General features: G+C 39.5%; 1 protein-coding gene across 1 annotated transcript in view; it reads right to left on the bottom strand.

Moving 5' to 3' along the window:
- The window catches only part of LRP1B (LDL receptor related protein 1B), a 579,931-nt gene that overhangs the window by 335,847 nt on the left and 227,612 nt on the right, over window positions 1–16,472 (bottom strand). Inside the window, exons 6-7 of the mRNA XM_086750558.1 lie at window positions 5,295–5,414; window positions 3,781–3,909 (exon numbers count right to left, since the gene is read on the bottom strand). Coding sequence (XP_086606684.1) covers window positions 3,781–3,909; window positions 5,295–5,414 — 249 coding nt within the window. The remainder of the gene's footprint in view (window positions 1–3,780; window positions 3,910–5,294; window positions 5,415–16,472) is intronic.

The raw sequence follows: 16,472 nt of genomic DNA, 5'->3' as shown, positions 1-16,472 counted from the left end.
GGGTCTTCTCCCTCACAAAAACTGCTTGGCTGTTTCTCAAGAACAGAATCTACAGAGCTGAAAAGTTCAGTGGACAGATCTAGGATGAGTTACAGGGAGCTGACAGTAGCTTTTCATATAACTGGACATCATGTGTGTTATTTTTTCATTACCTTTTTTTTTTTTTCATTTTATAGGAAAGATAAGAAGTGAATAGCTCTCTAATCCAGGAAAGTTTTATGATTCATCCCCCTTGACTAAAATGAAAGCATCTTCCTTTCAATTATGTTTAAGATAGAGCAGTGGAAAAGATGAGGGACTTGCATTTCCCCCCTCCTTGATCTTGTCTAAAACACAGATCAATAAACGATGCCACAACAAATCAGAAACTAAGGTGTCCTGTTCTGCCAACAGTCCTACTTCTCACCTGGAAAAAAGGCTTCAAAAATGCCAGCATTTTTTTTTTTCCCATTAAAATGATACGAAAAGGATAAAACCCAGAATTCTGTGTTTACTGACAGCTTAAAAACTCTTCTCCTGAGGTATGCATTCCAAATTATAAGGACTTTCCTCTTACCAATACATGTATTGTATAAAGGTCTGAAAAACATTTAGTAGCTTTTAATAAAATGCAGTCTAATTTTATTTTTAAATTAATTATCAATGTTTATCCACAATATACCCCACAAATAGGCTGCCTTATTTCTAAAGCCTCAAAACTTTACTCTGTGAGATTTAACAAGAAAACCGTGTTGTGAAATAAATTTTTAAAATATTAATGTTTTCTAAATATCAGAAAAAGCTTTTGACTTTAATCATTATCAGTTCATCCTGCTTTATCTATAGGCAAATGTTCCTTATCCCACGATATTTTTCTCTCGGTAGGCTATGCAGATGTAAAACATACCGGGAAGTTTTGGAAGAAAGATGAGGTATTTTTCCTCAGCCAAAAATTTCCAATTCTGTCATTTTGTATCCTTAAATATTCTTTTTGTCAAATGCAGGCCTTGCGATACAGGTATACGAACTTGGTAAACGAAGAAGTTCTAAAACTCTGTTCAGTAAAGCTGTATTTTGTTTCATTTTCACCTCAGAAGAAGTCATTAAATGCTTCTTTATTCATAAAAGAAAGTGTGGTTAAAAAGTCTGGAAAGAAACACGGTGTGCCCCCAGGTGTTTTGATATCTATTTTAACATCCTTCCCAAAGGTACTGTGCAGCTAAAAGTTTCCAGCTCCAAAGTTATTTAAATGAGCTGAGGAAGAAAATGCAGAATTTAATGAGGGATAAACCTTACCACCTTCACAGCGAAGCATTTGGCTGCCTGAAGCGTAGGAAAAAAGCAGCTTCTGAGAATTCTTTGCTAACGGTACCCTACCACACTGTGGGGATGGGCTCCAAGGCTGTGCAGGAGCTGCTGGTGATCTCCAGTGGCCACCGCATCTGTCCTCTGCACCGGGGCTCACAAACACGCGTCACCTGCTCCGTACGTGGGGCCTCCAGCACCTCCCACTTCTCTACTTGTACATATTCAGAAACTTCCCACTCAATTTTCAGAGACATGTAAGATGTGGCAAAGGGCTGACAGTCTGATGTTGCCTATTGTGCCGTATCTAGGATCTCAACCTGGACGGCAATTCATATTCTTAGCAGATCTGCTGTTATTAACAGTGAAAGTTTTACATAATGCCCAACCTAACCCTCTACTGCTGCTTCTTATCTTTCATAGCTTTTACACATAGAACAGAATATTCTTTAGCTCATTTTCTTTATCTATTTGACAACTACTTTTGTCAAATGTAGGCAAAACGAATAGCTTGCTCTTTCCATCCTTATACTCTTCAGGCTTTTTAAGGAAAAAAAAAAAAAGATAATTTTTCTAACCGCTCTTTTTTTCTCCACTTAGATATCTTTTTTTTTCTTGAATTCTGTTCTACTGATCCACAACAGCCTTGTGTGGTGCCTCTCACTGGATGTCCTATCCCAGCTGAAGACTTCCCAGTGTTGAATAAGTAGCAGGATTTCTTCATGTCTCAGAAGTAATAACCCTACTTATAGTAGGATAGTACCTCTCTCCCTGCGCAACGAGATGACGTGAACTCATTTTGATTTATGATCCATCATGCATTTTAGATACTTTTCACCAGTCTATACGTGCAGAGCCACACCTTGCTTTTGTCCCTGCTCAAACCTTATCCTACAAGGCTAAAACCTGTGAAAAGCAACTTGTATGATCAGTGAAGCTGTGAATGGTAATGGTAAGCATGTAGGAAAGCGACCTGCCGGTATATGGAAGCTTCACTATTTTCCACACCGTAAGTCAGGCCCAGTGAAGCAACAGAAGCTATTACAAGTCATCGCTGCTCTTGCAGAGCTCTGCAATAAAAGCACCTTCATTATGTGCCCAGGCATCTTTCTGACCTCTGTGCCCTATGCAGTATTTGACCCAAATATTCACCATATCGATAATTTAACCCCGCATTAATTCAAGGAAATGTTGTGTTTACACACAAATCCAATGTAATGAGCAACACTCATTTCTTTGCAGCACCGTGGTCTTGATTTGTACCATCCTGCAGTGACATCTCTGATTAATGACTAGTGATTCTTTTCTGAAAAGAACAGAAAAGATGAAAACTACTGTAAAATAAACACGATGAAGTATTAAGAGAGAGGATTAGTTCTTCTCTGTTAATCTGATTCATTTCACCAACACTACCAGAGTACTGACAGCTCAGTGCAACACTCGGTTGTTACACAGTCTGCTGGATCTAAGAAGGGAAACTGAAAGGCTCATCTCAAGCCCAGTACTGGCACCATGAGGATTTCTTGATCTAGAATTGTGTTATTGATTTTCATGGAGTAGAGGAAGAGGAATATTAAAATAATTTTACTTTGTACAGACTTTCTTATCTCACAATACTTCACTGTTGATTTTTAAAAATTGCTCAGCTATGTTGTGCGGATCAATACAAAACGTGGTACAAGCAATAAAAAACTCTGTAGCTCTTACTGGTGTTCAAGTCAGAACATATTTAGCAATGCTTTTTACATGAGGAAGCCTTAAAAAAAAAGTCCATCTTCCTATTTTCTGATGGCAAAATAACTATAAAGTGAAGACTCAAAAAATAAATAACAAACATAGCTGTGTACTTGGGTGTGGAATCATTGTGGATGTTTAATAATTGCTTAAGGAACTCCTTAGGTTTTCAACTAGAGAAGCACTGTTATTCAATATGCTGAGTTAGAAAATACTGTGTACAATATCGCTTCATTAAAGAAAATTCACTAATTTCCTCAAATACGCAATTTACTATTACTAATGAAAACATGCACTAAGTAACAAAAAGCCTTGTGTGAATATGTACACCTCTGGGGGTATTGCAAGGACAAAGCAATCTCATGTCTTTTTTTTATCCTAAGGGCACAATTACCTCACAATCATTTCCTCTGTCTTCTCACTATCTCTGTTTTCTTCCCAGAGTAAACAGCCTATTTTGTTTGTGTAAGGAAAATTTTGATTTATTTATGAACAGGGAGAATGGGAACTGTTCTAATCTTGGCTGAACTGAGTATTTCATTTTAATTAATAATAAACATATAATAAAGTCTAATATTTCCCTTGGAGTATTGTCATAATATGTGAAAAGTTGCTCTATGGTTGTTGTGTGGCTCTTTGTATTAAAGTGAAGGAAAGACCATCTCTCCGGTGTTCGTCTTTGTGTATCTTTTCACATCTGTCCTCTGGAGAGGACTAAAACACAAAATATTTTTATTAAGGTAAGAAGATGTTAAAACTTACCATTTTTGGCCTTGCAGGATTTGTTATCAGGCTGAAGTACATAACCCTCCACACAGCTGCAAGTGTATGATCCGTCTGTATTTATACACATCTGGCTACAGCTTCCATACATATCACACTCATTGAAATCTAAAGGGACACAAACGAGATCTTGTTTAAGGATTAGAAAAGAAAGAAATTCAACAAAAAATCAGAATTCTAAGAGAAAAGTTTAAGTCATTATGTCAGTATGATGCTCTGTATTTTCTCCCTTCTCAAGGCATGACCTTATCACAGAAGTTATCTGTTGAAATTGCTCCGGTAGCCAAACAGAAGGCTAGGAATTTTAAAGTCTAATAGATATTAATTTTGAAAGATGAAACGTTCATTTGTTGAAGTAGTATCCAATGTCTACATCACATTAGGGAGACATTTCGGTTCTTGTTAGTACTGGGGACCAGTAGTTATCAGGGTCAATGAATGAAGCAGCATTTCAAGACAGGAAACAATTGATTATCCTTCTCAACCTATTTATGCTGGCAATGTCTTATAGTTCCTTAAATGAACTGTCACAGCTTCTACATTAAACCATCATCCACTACATCAAAAACTATATATTTCTGTAATAAAGAACAATTCTCTCAACTAGGGTGTATAGGCATAATACCATAAAACAAGATATGCGATTTAACAGTGGTTGAGGGTTTAAGTAATAAACTGACATTTTAAAAACCTGCTGTTGAAATTATTCCCTCAGATATATTTTCAATCACAAAACATGACAACCATCGAGCAAAAGAACTTATAATAAATTATATTTATGAAGAATCTGGCTTAGCACTATTACTTGGAGAGAAGAGTGATTGGTCGTGAGCACATACATAAGGCAACGGAACTCCAATTCACTTATAAAAAGAGAAAAAGTGAAACAAGAAACAAATACCTGGATAGAGAATTAAGAAGTCATATATTTCAAAAATGGAAAAGAACACCCATTTCAGTCTGCAATTAATTATGCTGAAATAACGTTCCCAGCTAGTTGTATGATCTGGGAGTGTTCATTTATAAAATTCTAATTTAGGTGTGACTTTATGGGCATGAGGCGAAACTCTCCAAGTTTTCCAGGATCTCCTGGTAGTGAGGTCTGGAGACCGGCTCACATAAATGAGCCGTAAGCTTGTCTGAGCAGTGGGAAACACTCCCCACCTCCTCCAGTCTGACTGAGGATGCGTTCCTCCCAGTAACTTACAAATGGTAACTTCTGGAGCACAGGCACAGGAGGTCCAAGCGTCAGCAGGGGGGCCCTGACTCATTTTGGAGGGGCGCTCATTCCCCTTGCCTGCCCCACAAGCCCACCCTCATTCCTGACAAACACCACCGGAGGTGGGTGAGGAAGCGGCGCTGCTGGCCAGCCCACCATGGGCCAGAGCCAGCAGCCCACCGCCAGCTCGCTGCACCTCACAGCCGTCAGGTGTGATGAATTATTATAACACCTGACGCACAGGTGTTAATGGTACAGCGTGTTTCCTCTTTACCTGTGCAGCTTCTTCCATCGCTGCCTGTTTCATATCCGTCGCCACAGTAACACCTGGTGCCGTTCCTGGTAACAGCGCATTTGTATTGGCAATTCATCTGGTGGCATTTGGGCAGCAATTCTGTAAATAACAGTAGATAGGGCACAATGTTACCAAATATTTCTATTATTCCTAAATTGCAAACTTTAGAAACTTTTATATGTATGTGAGCGCACACCTCGGGCAGGAAAACACCCCCACCATTTCCATTAGCTGTTTTTGGAAATATACTTAAGACACATAACTCATTGCAAACTGCTTGCTTTGAAAATTGCATTTCAGCAAGTTAATAAACAGAAATCAGCATTTTATTTCTATCAAAAGTTGCTCACATGTTTATTACCGAGGTATACTGTTGCTCTGCTTAGACATCCATTTTTTGCACATCAGTCATTTTCGATGCAATGGTTTGGAAAAAAAACCCACCAAAGCTCAAACAGCTAGATCACAGTTATAAAAACCAGCCAAGGTTATGAGAAAGGTTTCAATATCTAAGTCTTTCCTATACCCCATATCAATTGATTTTCTATCTTTTTAAAGCTTCTTTGATTTACCGATACACATACACCCTTCACAGCGATCAATGGGAATACATTCTGGCTCAATAATTTTACACTGGAAGCGTAACGTTGGATAAACAGTAGACAGAGTCCATGTCGTTACTACCGAAGTCCTTCTATCGCTTAAATACATACCGTCAGCACAAGGCATGATGCTAACAACCAGAGGAAATACTGTAGAAATATAGACCATAATGATTTCCAGCATGAAACAGCATGAAAACAAACTAAAAAAACTCAAACACCTCCCAGCCCCAAGCTGTATCACGTGTATCAATAATTGTGTTGATAAAAAAAAATAGTATTTTAATGAGCAACAACATTTTTTTTTCCTCCAGGAAAATGAGAAAAGGATGGAGGAAAACAACTTAAAGTGTTGATCTGAAGATATTGTTCAAACCTAGATGCAGATGGATCAGAAAATAACCTGCAAATGGACAGAGAAAGGTTCTGTTATGGGGCTGCATAAAAGTAAGCGGGTATGTCCTAACGAAAGAGAGAAATCTGTAGTTTAATATGTGTGCAATTTCAATTCATCTGATCATTATTCATCATGTTCTACTTGGGGTAGAATGAAAATGAATATGAAGAAGAGTCTGCATCAGCATCTGAGCCCTGGGGCTTCAATTCTGGAACGTCTGCCCCTGTCAAAATAAAGCTGAAATTTGGGGAGAAAAATGGATGTGGCTGGCACGCAAACTCACCACTTACTATAATGCAACTATTCCAAAGCCAAAGAGGTTTCACGCAATAATCTCTGGGCAATCCCTAAAATTCTGTAATCCATACAATCTACAGACTGACTAGAGGCTGATAAACCATCCACTCTCTAAATCTGCCCATTTTCCAAGTGGTTTGTGTGCTATTTCTCTGCCTTTTGTGCCCTTGGGAACAGGAAGATAATACATTTTTTGGCCATAGCTTGCTTTGTCCTTTCTTGTCCCTAGTCCAGGCCTTATATCTATTACACCTCTCCAAAAACAAGTCCCATGATTTAGATGGAATCTGTTTATTTAATATTTTTATCTGAACAAAATCAACATATATATTTCATTTTCTAAGCAAACATGAATCAACCATCCTTTACAACCCATCATTTTCTTCCTCAAATATTTGTCTGATGCTCTGCAGCCAGGAGCTTTGACTGGGTGGTAACTATTTGACGCACAAAGGGGACTTGGCTTGCTTACACTCTGTCCATAATGGATGTAGGCAGCCAGCAGCTTAAACCAGAACAATGGGACCTGCACACAGACAGGAAAAGTTGCTGGAGAACAGCACCAATAGATTGTCAAGTCAGATCCATTAAGGGAAAATTAATAAAAACAGTGTATCTGCTCATATTTTCACAAAAAAAAAAAACAAACCTGTTGCATTTCATTGTTTTAAAATCATTGCAGTATCATGTGGGTGGCTTTTAACAGCAAAATACTTGCATTTTCCTTACAGCAGGTATAAAGGAAGTGCTGCGGATAGGTTGTTTCTGCCAAAACAACTTTCCACACTTCTTTATTTTTCGAGCTGTCTCTCACAATGTTTTTGGTGCCCTCATCCCATCTGCTACACTTTTAGAAAGTGTTGCTCTGAGGAGGGGTTCTACTTATACTTCCTTTTGTTATGCAAGTCTTTACATTCACTTCATTGTGAATACTGTTTGATCCTATTAATCAATTAATGAATTCATTTTAAATTTGTTTTCTCAAAATACATGCTACATGGACCACTGTCAGTAATGATTTGAGACAGTTAAAACCGGACCAGTGAGAAAAACAAAATATCTCCTCTCATTTTCGCCATAGGAATAGGCTAAGGTAGAGAAGAAGTAACCTATCACTTGCTCAAATTTGACACTAAAACTACTTTTACCGGTTTCCCTGGAGGGAGGCAGCCAGGCAGGCGGCCAGCTGGGAACCTTCAAACACACCAGACTTTCCCACAAATCCATATAAGCAGCACTGTTGACGGCTGTATGTTTCTGACTTCAAACTAACATTTCCTCCCCATTAACTCATCCATCACGTTATTACAACAGCAGTTTGCCTCCATTCCCAGCTCCAGCGAAGAACTTTCTTATTGCCTATGTGAGACACACCTTCGTGCCCCAGAACATTTTTGCTCTATTGCTAAACATGCCAGAGGAATCCACAAGTGGAAAAGTACAAAGTACAACAGTGTCTAGGGCAGGCAAATATAGAAAATAATGGAACGGAACGGAGTAGAACAGAATAGGATACGATACAACAGTTCAGTTGGAAGGGACCTACAACGATCAACTTCTCTAACTTCCTGAGCACATCAGGGCTGACCAAAAGCTAAAATACGTTATTAAGGGCATTGTCAGATGCCTTTAATAAATAGAAAACCAGAAAAATAAATAGTAAAATAGAAAATGTATTTTGTATCGTACTAGCTATTTTGTTTTCTTTATTTTAACTAACAAATCCTAAAAAAAATTGGAAGAAAAGGGATTTTGCTTGCTTCTGGAAATGCCTGGTATATTGAAGGACATGCTATGGAATACAGTGTATATATTTATGGATCAGTTAGAATTGTTACAGGCTTCTTGGGAAGAGGTGAGAAGGCAAGCATGAAGCAGTGAACACTGATATTCTTAATGCTCCAGACAGGAAATTTAAAGAGATAAAACCAGGGACCCTCACTTCTTGTTCTTTCCTACCCTGCTTTTGGATCAGAGTAAAATTCTGCACCCACTTTGGTCTCCCTTCCCCGATGTGAATTGGTTTACGAAGCACATAGGCAGCCAAGAATGAGCATCACTGAGCTTTTCACTTTTGTCACAGCTACAGAAAGCTCTGAATTTGTCAAAGCATGGTATATCTGCTGCAAGATTTAAGGGAAGAAGCTGCACTGAGGGAAAGCAAAAGGACAGAGCTTTATAGCCCACAAGGAGAGCCACAATTCAAGACCCAGAGCTGCAGAGCGAGGTGTGAGATTTGCAGAAACACAGGGCAGCAGAAGCGGTTGTGAGCGCCTTTAGGATGATCTATTTTCTCCAAGCCCAGGGAGTACTGATAATTCATCCAGCTCCAATTTAGGTCATTTTGTTCAGTGTTTTCTTTCTTCCATAGGAGACGCACAGGGCAGCATTTTTTCCTTCCCTACATCCCCATGAACGGGCCTCTCTAAAGTTGTGCTCCAGCTTTCTCAAAGACACCCATGTCAATCTTGTGCCTCCTGACTTTCACATTCCCCTAACTCCCAGGTATCCAGTCCCACGGGAGAGCAGTCAATCAGGCAGAGATGCTGCTGAGCTCATCTCCCCTAACGTGATCTACCTTTGACAGTAACTCAGAGGAGCTGTAAGCTTCTCGGACAAACTGCTCCCCCAGGACTTCATAGTGATAAAATCCTGGCTTCATTTATTCTGTCTGCGTTCAAGGAAATACACTGCTTATCATAGTTCATCCAAGACGAATCATCTAAGGAACTATCTGCTCTTGAGTGGCTTTTTAATGGAAGGATTAAGCGACTGATCTGACTATCCTTTCTGTCAGTTCCTCCTGAGCTGACATGAGGTTCACAATAGGTTGACGCCAGGTTCTCAAGCTTTGTTGTTTTGGCTGTTTCTATTCGGAAGAAAAGCATTTCAGCTTGCAGTTCCTTAATGCTGGAAACTTTTTTTGACTCTTGGGGATTGCCAAGCAATAGAGTGGATTTACAAAGATATCTCAGTTAGCTTTGCCTTTCCTGAGAGGATGAAAGAGGACTAGATTCACACCCAGCGAAATGCCTTCAGATGCCGTTATTTCTGAGCCACTTGGATGATAACAAGGCCTTTTGGCTGCAGTGGGTTCCCAGTTATGTTTCATAAGTACATCTGTAAAATATAAATCCTGTACTACTCTTTTTGTAATAACAATATATACTGGAGAGTACAGACAGCTTTACAGCACTCTGTAAATTACAATTTACCGATTACATCATGTTGATAATCATCAGTGCTAGAGAGCTGGAGCAAATAAAAGAAATTGGCTGAAGTTTAATAGTTCAAAGTGCAAGATGATATGCTTAGGGAATAATAGCAGAGCTTCTGCTGTCAGTTCAGGACTTCACAATTTGAAACAACAAAGGATCCTTGTCAAAGAGCTCATCAGAGAATGACTACAAGCCACCAGTGCAATGTTGCCTGGGAAAAAGGGAAAAGCATCATAGAGAGCATTGGGATAAATAATAATAATAATACGGATATCTGCCATACAGAAAGTGTTGATGCCAAGGCCCAGGATGCTCGTGAGTCCTCTTCTTCCAGGAGGCAGCTGTTTGTGGCTCCACTCACCTCGATGGGTATCTGGAGGATAAACTTAGATTTGAGCAGGACCAGAGAATGGCCTGAGGGATTAGCAGGGGAACAGAGAGCTGCAATCTGAGAGGAGACTGCAAGGTTTTGTGTTGATTAGTGCCAGGAGATGAAAACAAAGAGGAATTATGACTGCTGTCTATGAATGTATCAGAGGATCAACAGCGGGGAAAGAGACAATTTAAACTAAAGAGCTATTGGCAGAAGTACAAATGGTTATAAATTGCCCATTAATAAATTCTGGCTGAAAATGAGAAGGTTCTTAGCTATTACCATAATCAGGTTCTGGAATTTCTCTTTGAATGGGAACAGCAGAGACAGAAAATAAATAAAGGCTTTTGACACAGACCATGATAGATTCATGAAAAGGAACACATGGAAAGGGCCTTGAAATACCAGAAACTGCTTTTGTGACCCAAGAGGTTCCATCTACTGCTATATTCCTCAAGCAACACACTGTCTTGTGCTAAAACATCATTTTTCATTATGGAATTAAGATTAATCCTTTTTTCCTTGTCTCTGGAACATACCCAAACGAAAACTTAGGGGACCTTGTTACTGAACTAGTCTTCTAATCATACTCCATACATATTCTTTTTTTTCTCTTAAATATTCGTATTCTTTTTGGCAGCTTTTTGTTTCGTGACTTTACTTGATCTTATCACTGTGTTATTCATTCAGTTTTTGTGATTCAATATTCATACACCGATGTCTAGACTATTCTTATCACACATATGCTGTAAGGCTTATTTCTTTTTTCTAGTTCATTTTCTGAGTTTTTGAAGTACAATTCTTTTGCAGATTAGACTCTTTAATGTAATCTACCCTAAGTTTTTTGTTTGTTTGTTATTATTGATGTTACATACACAATATAAAGCGCTACGGTTCACTTCTCTGGCAGAAAAGGGTAGTTTGATTGATAGAATTCAATTGCTGGGTTGAAATAATGCAGCATGTTTTTATCTTACATTTGTTGGTCCTTTTATTAGTTTTGACTATCGTACCATAAAAAAAAAAAGAAAAAAAGGCAAAAAAAGAATGAACTTTGTCACACATCTCAGCCCATAACTCTGTCATGGTAGATTTACCACTGAAAAAGAGATAGGGAAATCAGAGATCAGACTCATATATAGTCCTGCTGTAAGTCCTGCTATCGTCCCTCGGTCAAAGTTCAACAGAGAAGCAGGAGTTCTCAGATTTGGAAGACCACGTGATGTACGGCAAAGTGCCCCATTATGCTCAAATTGGGAGGAGAGAAGGGAAAAATACCTTAGGCTAGAAAAAAAAAGTTGTGTTTGCCCTTAGAGAAGTGCGTAGATGAACATCTCCTCCACCTGCTTTGTGTTTCCTATGGCCAGCCCAGGTCAGGGAGCAGCCTCTGCGTCTGGGCACCATCCCAGTCACTGCTGCTTCCTGACTTACGGTCAGGAGCCTTGGGAAAACACAAGACTACAATTGTTTTTTTTACCAGTTCCTAAAATAAACCATCCATTCAGAAAGAAATAGCTAAAATTTGGATGTGTTAAAGACTGGGACACAGCGAGGGTCTGCAAGCCAGCCTCCAGCCGCCCAGCCCCTGCGACCCCAGGCAGCCTCCAGGCACACAGGATTGCTGTGTCACGCAGAGACAGGGCAACAACAACCCAGAATGACAACTGAAAAACCTGCGTCCTGAACTGCCTCTGGCAAGTTAAAGCCAACAGTAAGTCCTGGGTATCACTGCAATCCTTTTCCTTCACAGAGCTTAGGCGTCTAAGCCTGGACTGCTGTCAGGTAACTCCATTTGCTTAAACTCTAGAGTGCAGAATTTTTTATTTTTTCCTAAGGCTAAAGTGTTACAGCAATATTTCTAGGACATAAGCAGAGGAAGGATGCTTGCGAAAGGTGCATTTTCCTCGGTACCAGGCTGCTCCTGAATTTTCCATAGAATACTTGCTGGATAAAACATATTAACAGATTGAGGTATTTCCACTATTTGCCATTATTATGGCCATCAGGCAACAGGGTCACACCCTGCTGAGCATTCTCTGAGCCCATAAAATGTGAACTGGTTTTACCTGAAACAGGAAAGGTGTCTGCTCAAGGTAAGCACTGCTGAGCACGGCAGCACATGATCGTACTTCATCAATTCTACCTGGTGTATCATAACCCTGTCATGGATCTTTCTACACATCACTGTCTACGTGTTGGTAATCAGTTGCTGAACAACTTAATATATTATTTTAAATAGACGTTAAAAGTATTTGTCTATTTTATGACTACAAGACAATTACACATCTTGTTTAATACACCTGTCACTCTGCTCAAAACCAGAAGTGTCTTACGATGATTATTGTTGAGTGAAAATGGGCACGTCTTGCTCAGTAAGTTCAGGTTGGTTGTGATTAACAAGATATTATTCTAAAAAGACAGGTTTTTTTCTTTTTTTTTTTTAAATCATTTCCAATACAGTGAAGTCAGAAAGAAGGAATGTTATAGGAAGAACAAAGCTTCAATAAGCAAATCAAATCTTCCAAATCCATACTCCAGTCAGCACTCCTTTTCAGATCTGAGTATGTCCCTCTTCAGAATATTACCTACCAGTATCTCCCTACCATGTTCACGGATAAATTTATTTTTTCAAGGATGTACTATTGAAATTTCTTCCTGCCTCAATCTTGACCTACAATATTTGGCTGAGCTTCAAAACAATTTGTTTTATGTGGTGTTCTTCAACCATAGCATCACAAAACACTTTAAAAGATTAGATCAGCAAGTAGTAGGCATGTAGTAAAATATTAGCTTCACCAGTGGAAATGGCTCATTATTTTGACCTTTCGCTGTTTTAGTTATACCTTGGCTGCCATTCACAAGCATAAGCAGAAGCTGAAGTGAAATCCACATGGGAAAATTTAAACTGGGTAAGTGATTTCATTGCTAAAGAGAAGGGAGTAATTTATCTGGTTATTAATCTGGATACGAGATATGGTTTTAAAAGAACAGATATCCTTTCTATGAGAAAACACACATATTTGTATAAATCAGTTTATAGCTTTAGGTATTTTCACAGTATTGAATACATACTGAGTTACAGAGCATCATCATTAAATTGTCTTTAATGAGATATGAAGCCTGACAACACTGAACATATTCATTAATAATCCAGAAGTGAGAACAGTGACTAATAAAGACTGTGAATGGTGACAAAGACTGGCAGAATGGATAAGCCACCGAGAGGACCGGCAGCCAAGAAGAGCAGCCCACCTGGGCTGCTTCGTAGTCTGGACCTGGTCATATAAAATGCATTTACAGAGTTAGCTCACAACTTCTCAGCCTTCTGAGTAAATTGCATTTCAGTGCCTGAGGAATGATTGGAGAGAAAAAAAAATAAAACTTGGTGGCAGGGGCAGAGCAGGGTCTGGTGTGAAAAAAAAGCTCAGTAATGTTTTGGGGAGGTATGGGATGTTAGGAAGCTTCTCAAGGGGAGCTCTGGAAATCTAAATGCCTGTCCCTAATGAGGCAGGTCCCCTTCTCCTAGGTTGTCGTTCCTCTAAGGCCTGTCTTAAATTATTCACAGTCCAGAGGTATGAGCCCTATGCCCCTCCCACCAAAAGTCTTCCTGGGATTTCCATCTGGACATAAGACTTTTTCACTGTGAGGATGGCTGAACACAGGAATAGGTTGCCCAGAGGGGCTGTGGAGTCCTCATCCTTGGAGATATTCAAAACCTGACTGGACATGGTGCTGGGAAACTCGACCTAGGTGACCCTGGTTTCAGGGGTCTCTGGAGGTCCCTGCCAACCTCATGGAAACTGTGGGCCCCACAGGCTGTACCCTCCTTGGAAAGACCTGCTTCATCCTGCAGCAGCCTGAAACGCACAACAGGGAAGGGGTGTAATTAAATATCATCTGCAGACAGCAGGTGGCAACGGGAAGAGAATAAGGTCAAGATGGAGAGCTGGGGGAGAGCTTTCTCTTCCTCCCCCTTCTCCTGCAGGCAAGAGAGTGGTGGGAAGGCAGATGGGGCAGTGATTGCTCCCTATGGAAGCTGCTATGGCCTCCCTCTCCCATGTCTTTTCTAACCCCTAACTTCCCTCCAGCAGTGACAGCTGCACAGAGTCGGCAGGACGCAGGAGGCTGTTCATCCTTGCACAGTAAATCTCCCATTTCTTCAGGCAAAGCATACAGCATGTCACCTTTGAGACTTTTGCACTAGTCAGCTATCTACTTAGGCAATAAATTGAGCCAGCTCTTGTCTCTTAATTCAACAAAAAGCAAAGTCACACGCTAGAGAATAAGAAATGCATGCTATATCCACCAAATGAAGGAAAAAAGGGATTTAAATTTCATAATTGATAGGCACTCAAATGTGAACTCCCACGTGATGTTGTTCTACGCTATCGTACAAGTGCTGTTATAAGACTCTGTTCAGTTAACCTTTGGATGTGAGAAGTAGCAAGTTGTTTTGGAGAAGAAATAACACACTGACAGGACTGTATGGCATTGGTATTTTTTTTAAAACTGAAAGCAATTGTAAGGTCTGGACATCGTAATGGGCTGTAAGTGTGCTCCTAGTGCAGGTGTGAGGTCAACCAAAGTAAGGTACAGAGACTTCTGTCTTAAAAAGTAAAGTTAAAAGTAAAATTAAAGTAAAAAGTTAAAGTAGAAGAGGTAATACATAAGCTTTATCATAAAGCAACATATTTCCCTTCAACTTGTTAAATATCACTCACTTTGACCATCAACTATTTCAATGACATATTTATATATGTCTCGTATTTATATATTCAGCCCTATTTCACACTCCGCCTATGACAGTTTTAAACGCGCTCAAACATACCACTGTGGAATTTTTGCAACATTCATTTTTTTTAATAATGCTTTATACTTTCGGGTTTTTTGTTTGTAACAATATATATGCATGTGCACACAGACCTACATGTCCGTAATTTCAAACAGTTCCTGAATGCATTTTACGAAGTCATCTTAGAAGTAACTATTTTAAGCTTTTTTAAACACAACAACTTCCAACTAAAAACTACTGAGTGAGTCTCAGAGTGGGGCATTTAGTTTGCTGCTTCTGCTGGGTACTCAGCTCAAGAAAAAAAAAAGATTAAACATCCATTAAGCAATATATTTTAAGAATTACTTTTCCTATTATCTAACTACAATGTACTGGCTTCTAAGTGACCAAGTTTCATTAGCAAATAAACTTCGTGGAAATGAGACGTCCTGCAGGTCAGTAGAATAGGTTAGAAAAAAAAACAAAATCTCACATAAGTCCAGTTCACATTTTATCATGCACTAAGCCTGTCTGGACAAGAGGAGATATTCTGCTCCTGGCTCCTACATCTCTGTTCTATCTTCACAGCTGCTTAGTCTTTCTTTATATTATGAATCAGAATCAAAATATTTTCAAATATGAAGCCTCTACTAAAAAGAAAACCAGTGACACTGTTACAGAAACGTGGTTGCTGTGAAATGGTGGTATTTACAAGCGCTCCCTCTCACTGAGAGTCCCAGATTTGGGAGAAGGTGCACGCAAGTAGCAGAGGGCTATTGGCTGGCCCTTTAATTCACTACTGCAAGAAAATGGAATGGCAGTGCTGCCGACTGACTCTTGCATGAGCAAAGCAAGATCCAAAGGGCATTTCAGACAGGCTTGAATAAAGTTAGGGAGCATTGTGCATGGCCACAAGTGCTCTGCGTAGGAGCCCCATGGCAATCTGACCATGTAAAGCAAGGAATTTGTGTGTGCTCATATATTGATCTATACCCAGTGTCCAGACCAGCGGCCCAGTAACTTCAGGTGATAATCGCTACTGTGCCTCAAGCAGATACAGCCTGGCAGTTGCAGTGCCGTGTTCCCCCTATGTGGCACACCAAGATGTCTCGGTCCTCTTCTGGAATGGCAGTTTGCAGAGATAAATAACAACTTTGGCTGTAGATATAATGGTGCAGTAGAGCTGGGAAGGGTGTGGGAGCTTCAAAACATTCCAGATAGGGCAAAATATTATTACTTTTCTTTTTCCTGATACTGGGAAAAGAAAAAAAAAAAAAGCTAGCATCTTTATTTACTTTGCTCAGTTCTCAGTTATGTGGAAAAACAAAATTAAATCATTTTGATATCATAAAAGACACCTATAATAGCTTTTTCCAACGTCCAATTTCATGCCTCTTCATGGAAGTAGTACCTCAGAAATTGCTTCTCTTCATGAATACAACTTCACTTGACAGATAAAATCCTCAAAAAAATTGCCAAGCAGAAACCTCAGGCTCACA

This window comes from Chlamydotis macqueenii, chromosome 6, assembly GCF_036417535.1.
Source record: "Chlamydotis macqueenii isolate bChlMac1 chromosome 6, bChlMac1.mat, whole genome shotgun sequence".
NCBI classification, from domain to species: Eukaryota; Metazoa; Chordata; class Aves; order Otidiformes; family Otididae; genus Chlamydotis; species Chlamydotis macqueenii.
This window is presented reverse-complemented; position numbering and strand designations above follow the sequence as displayed.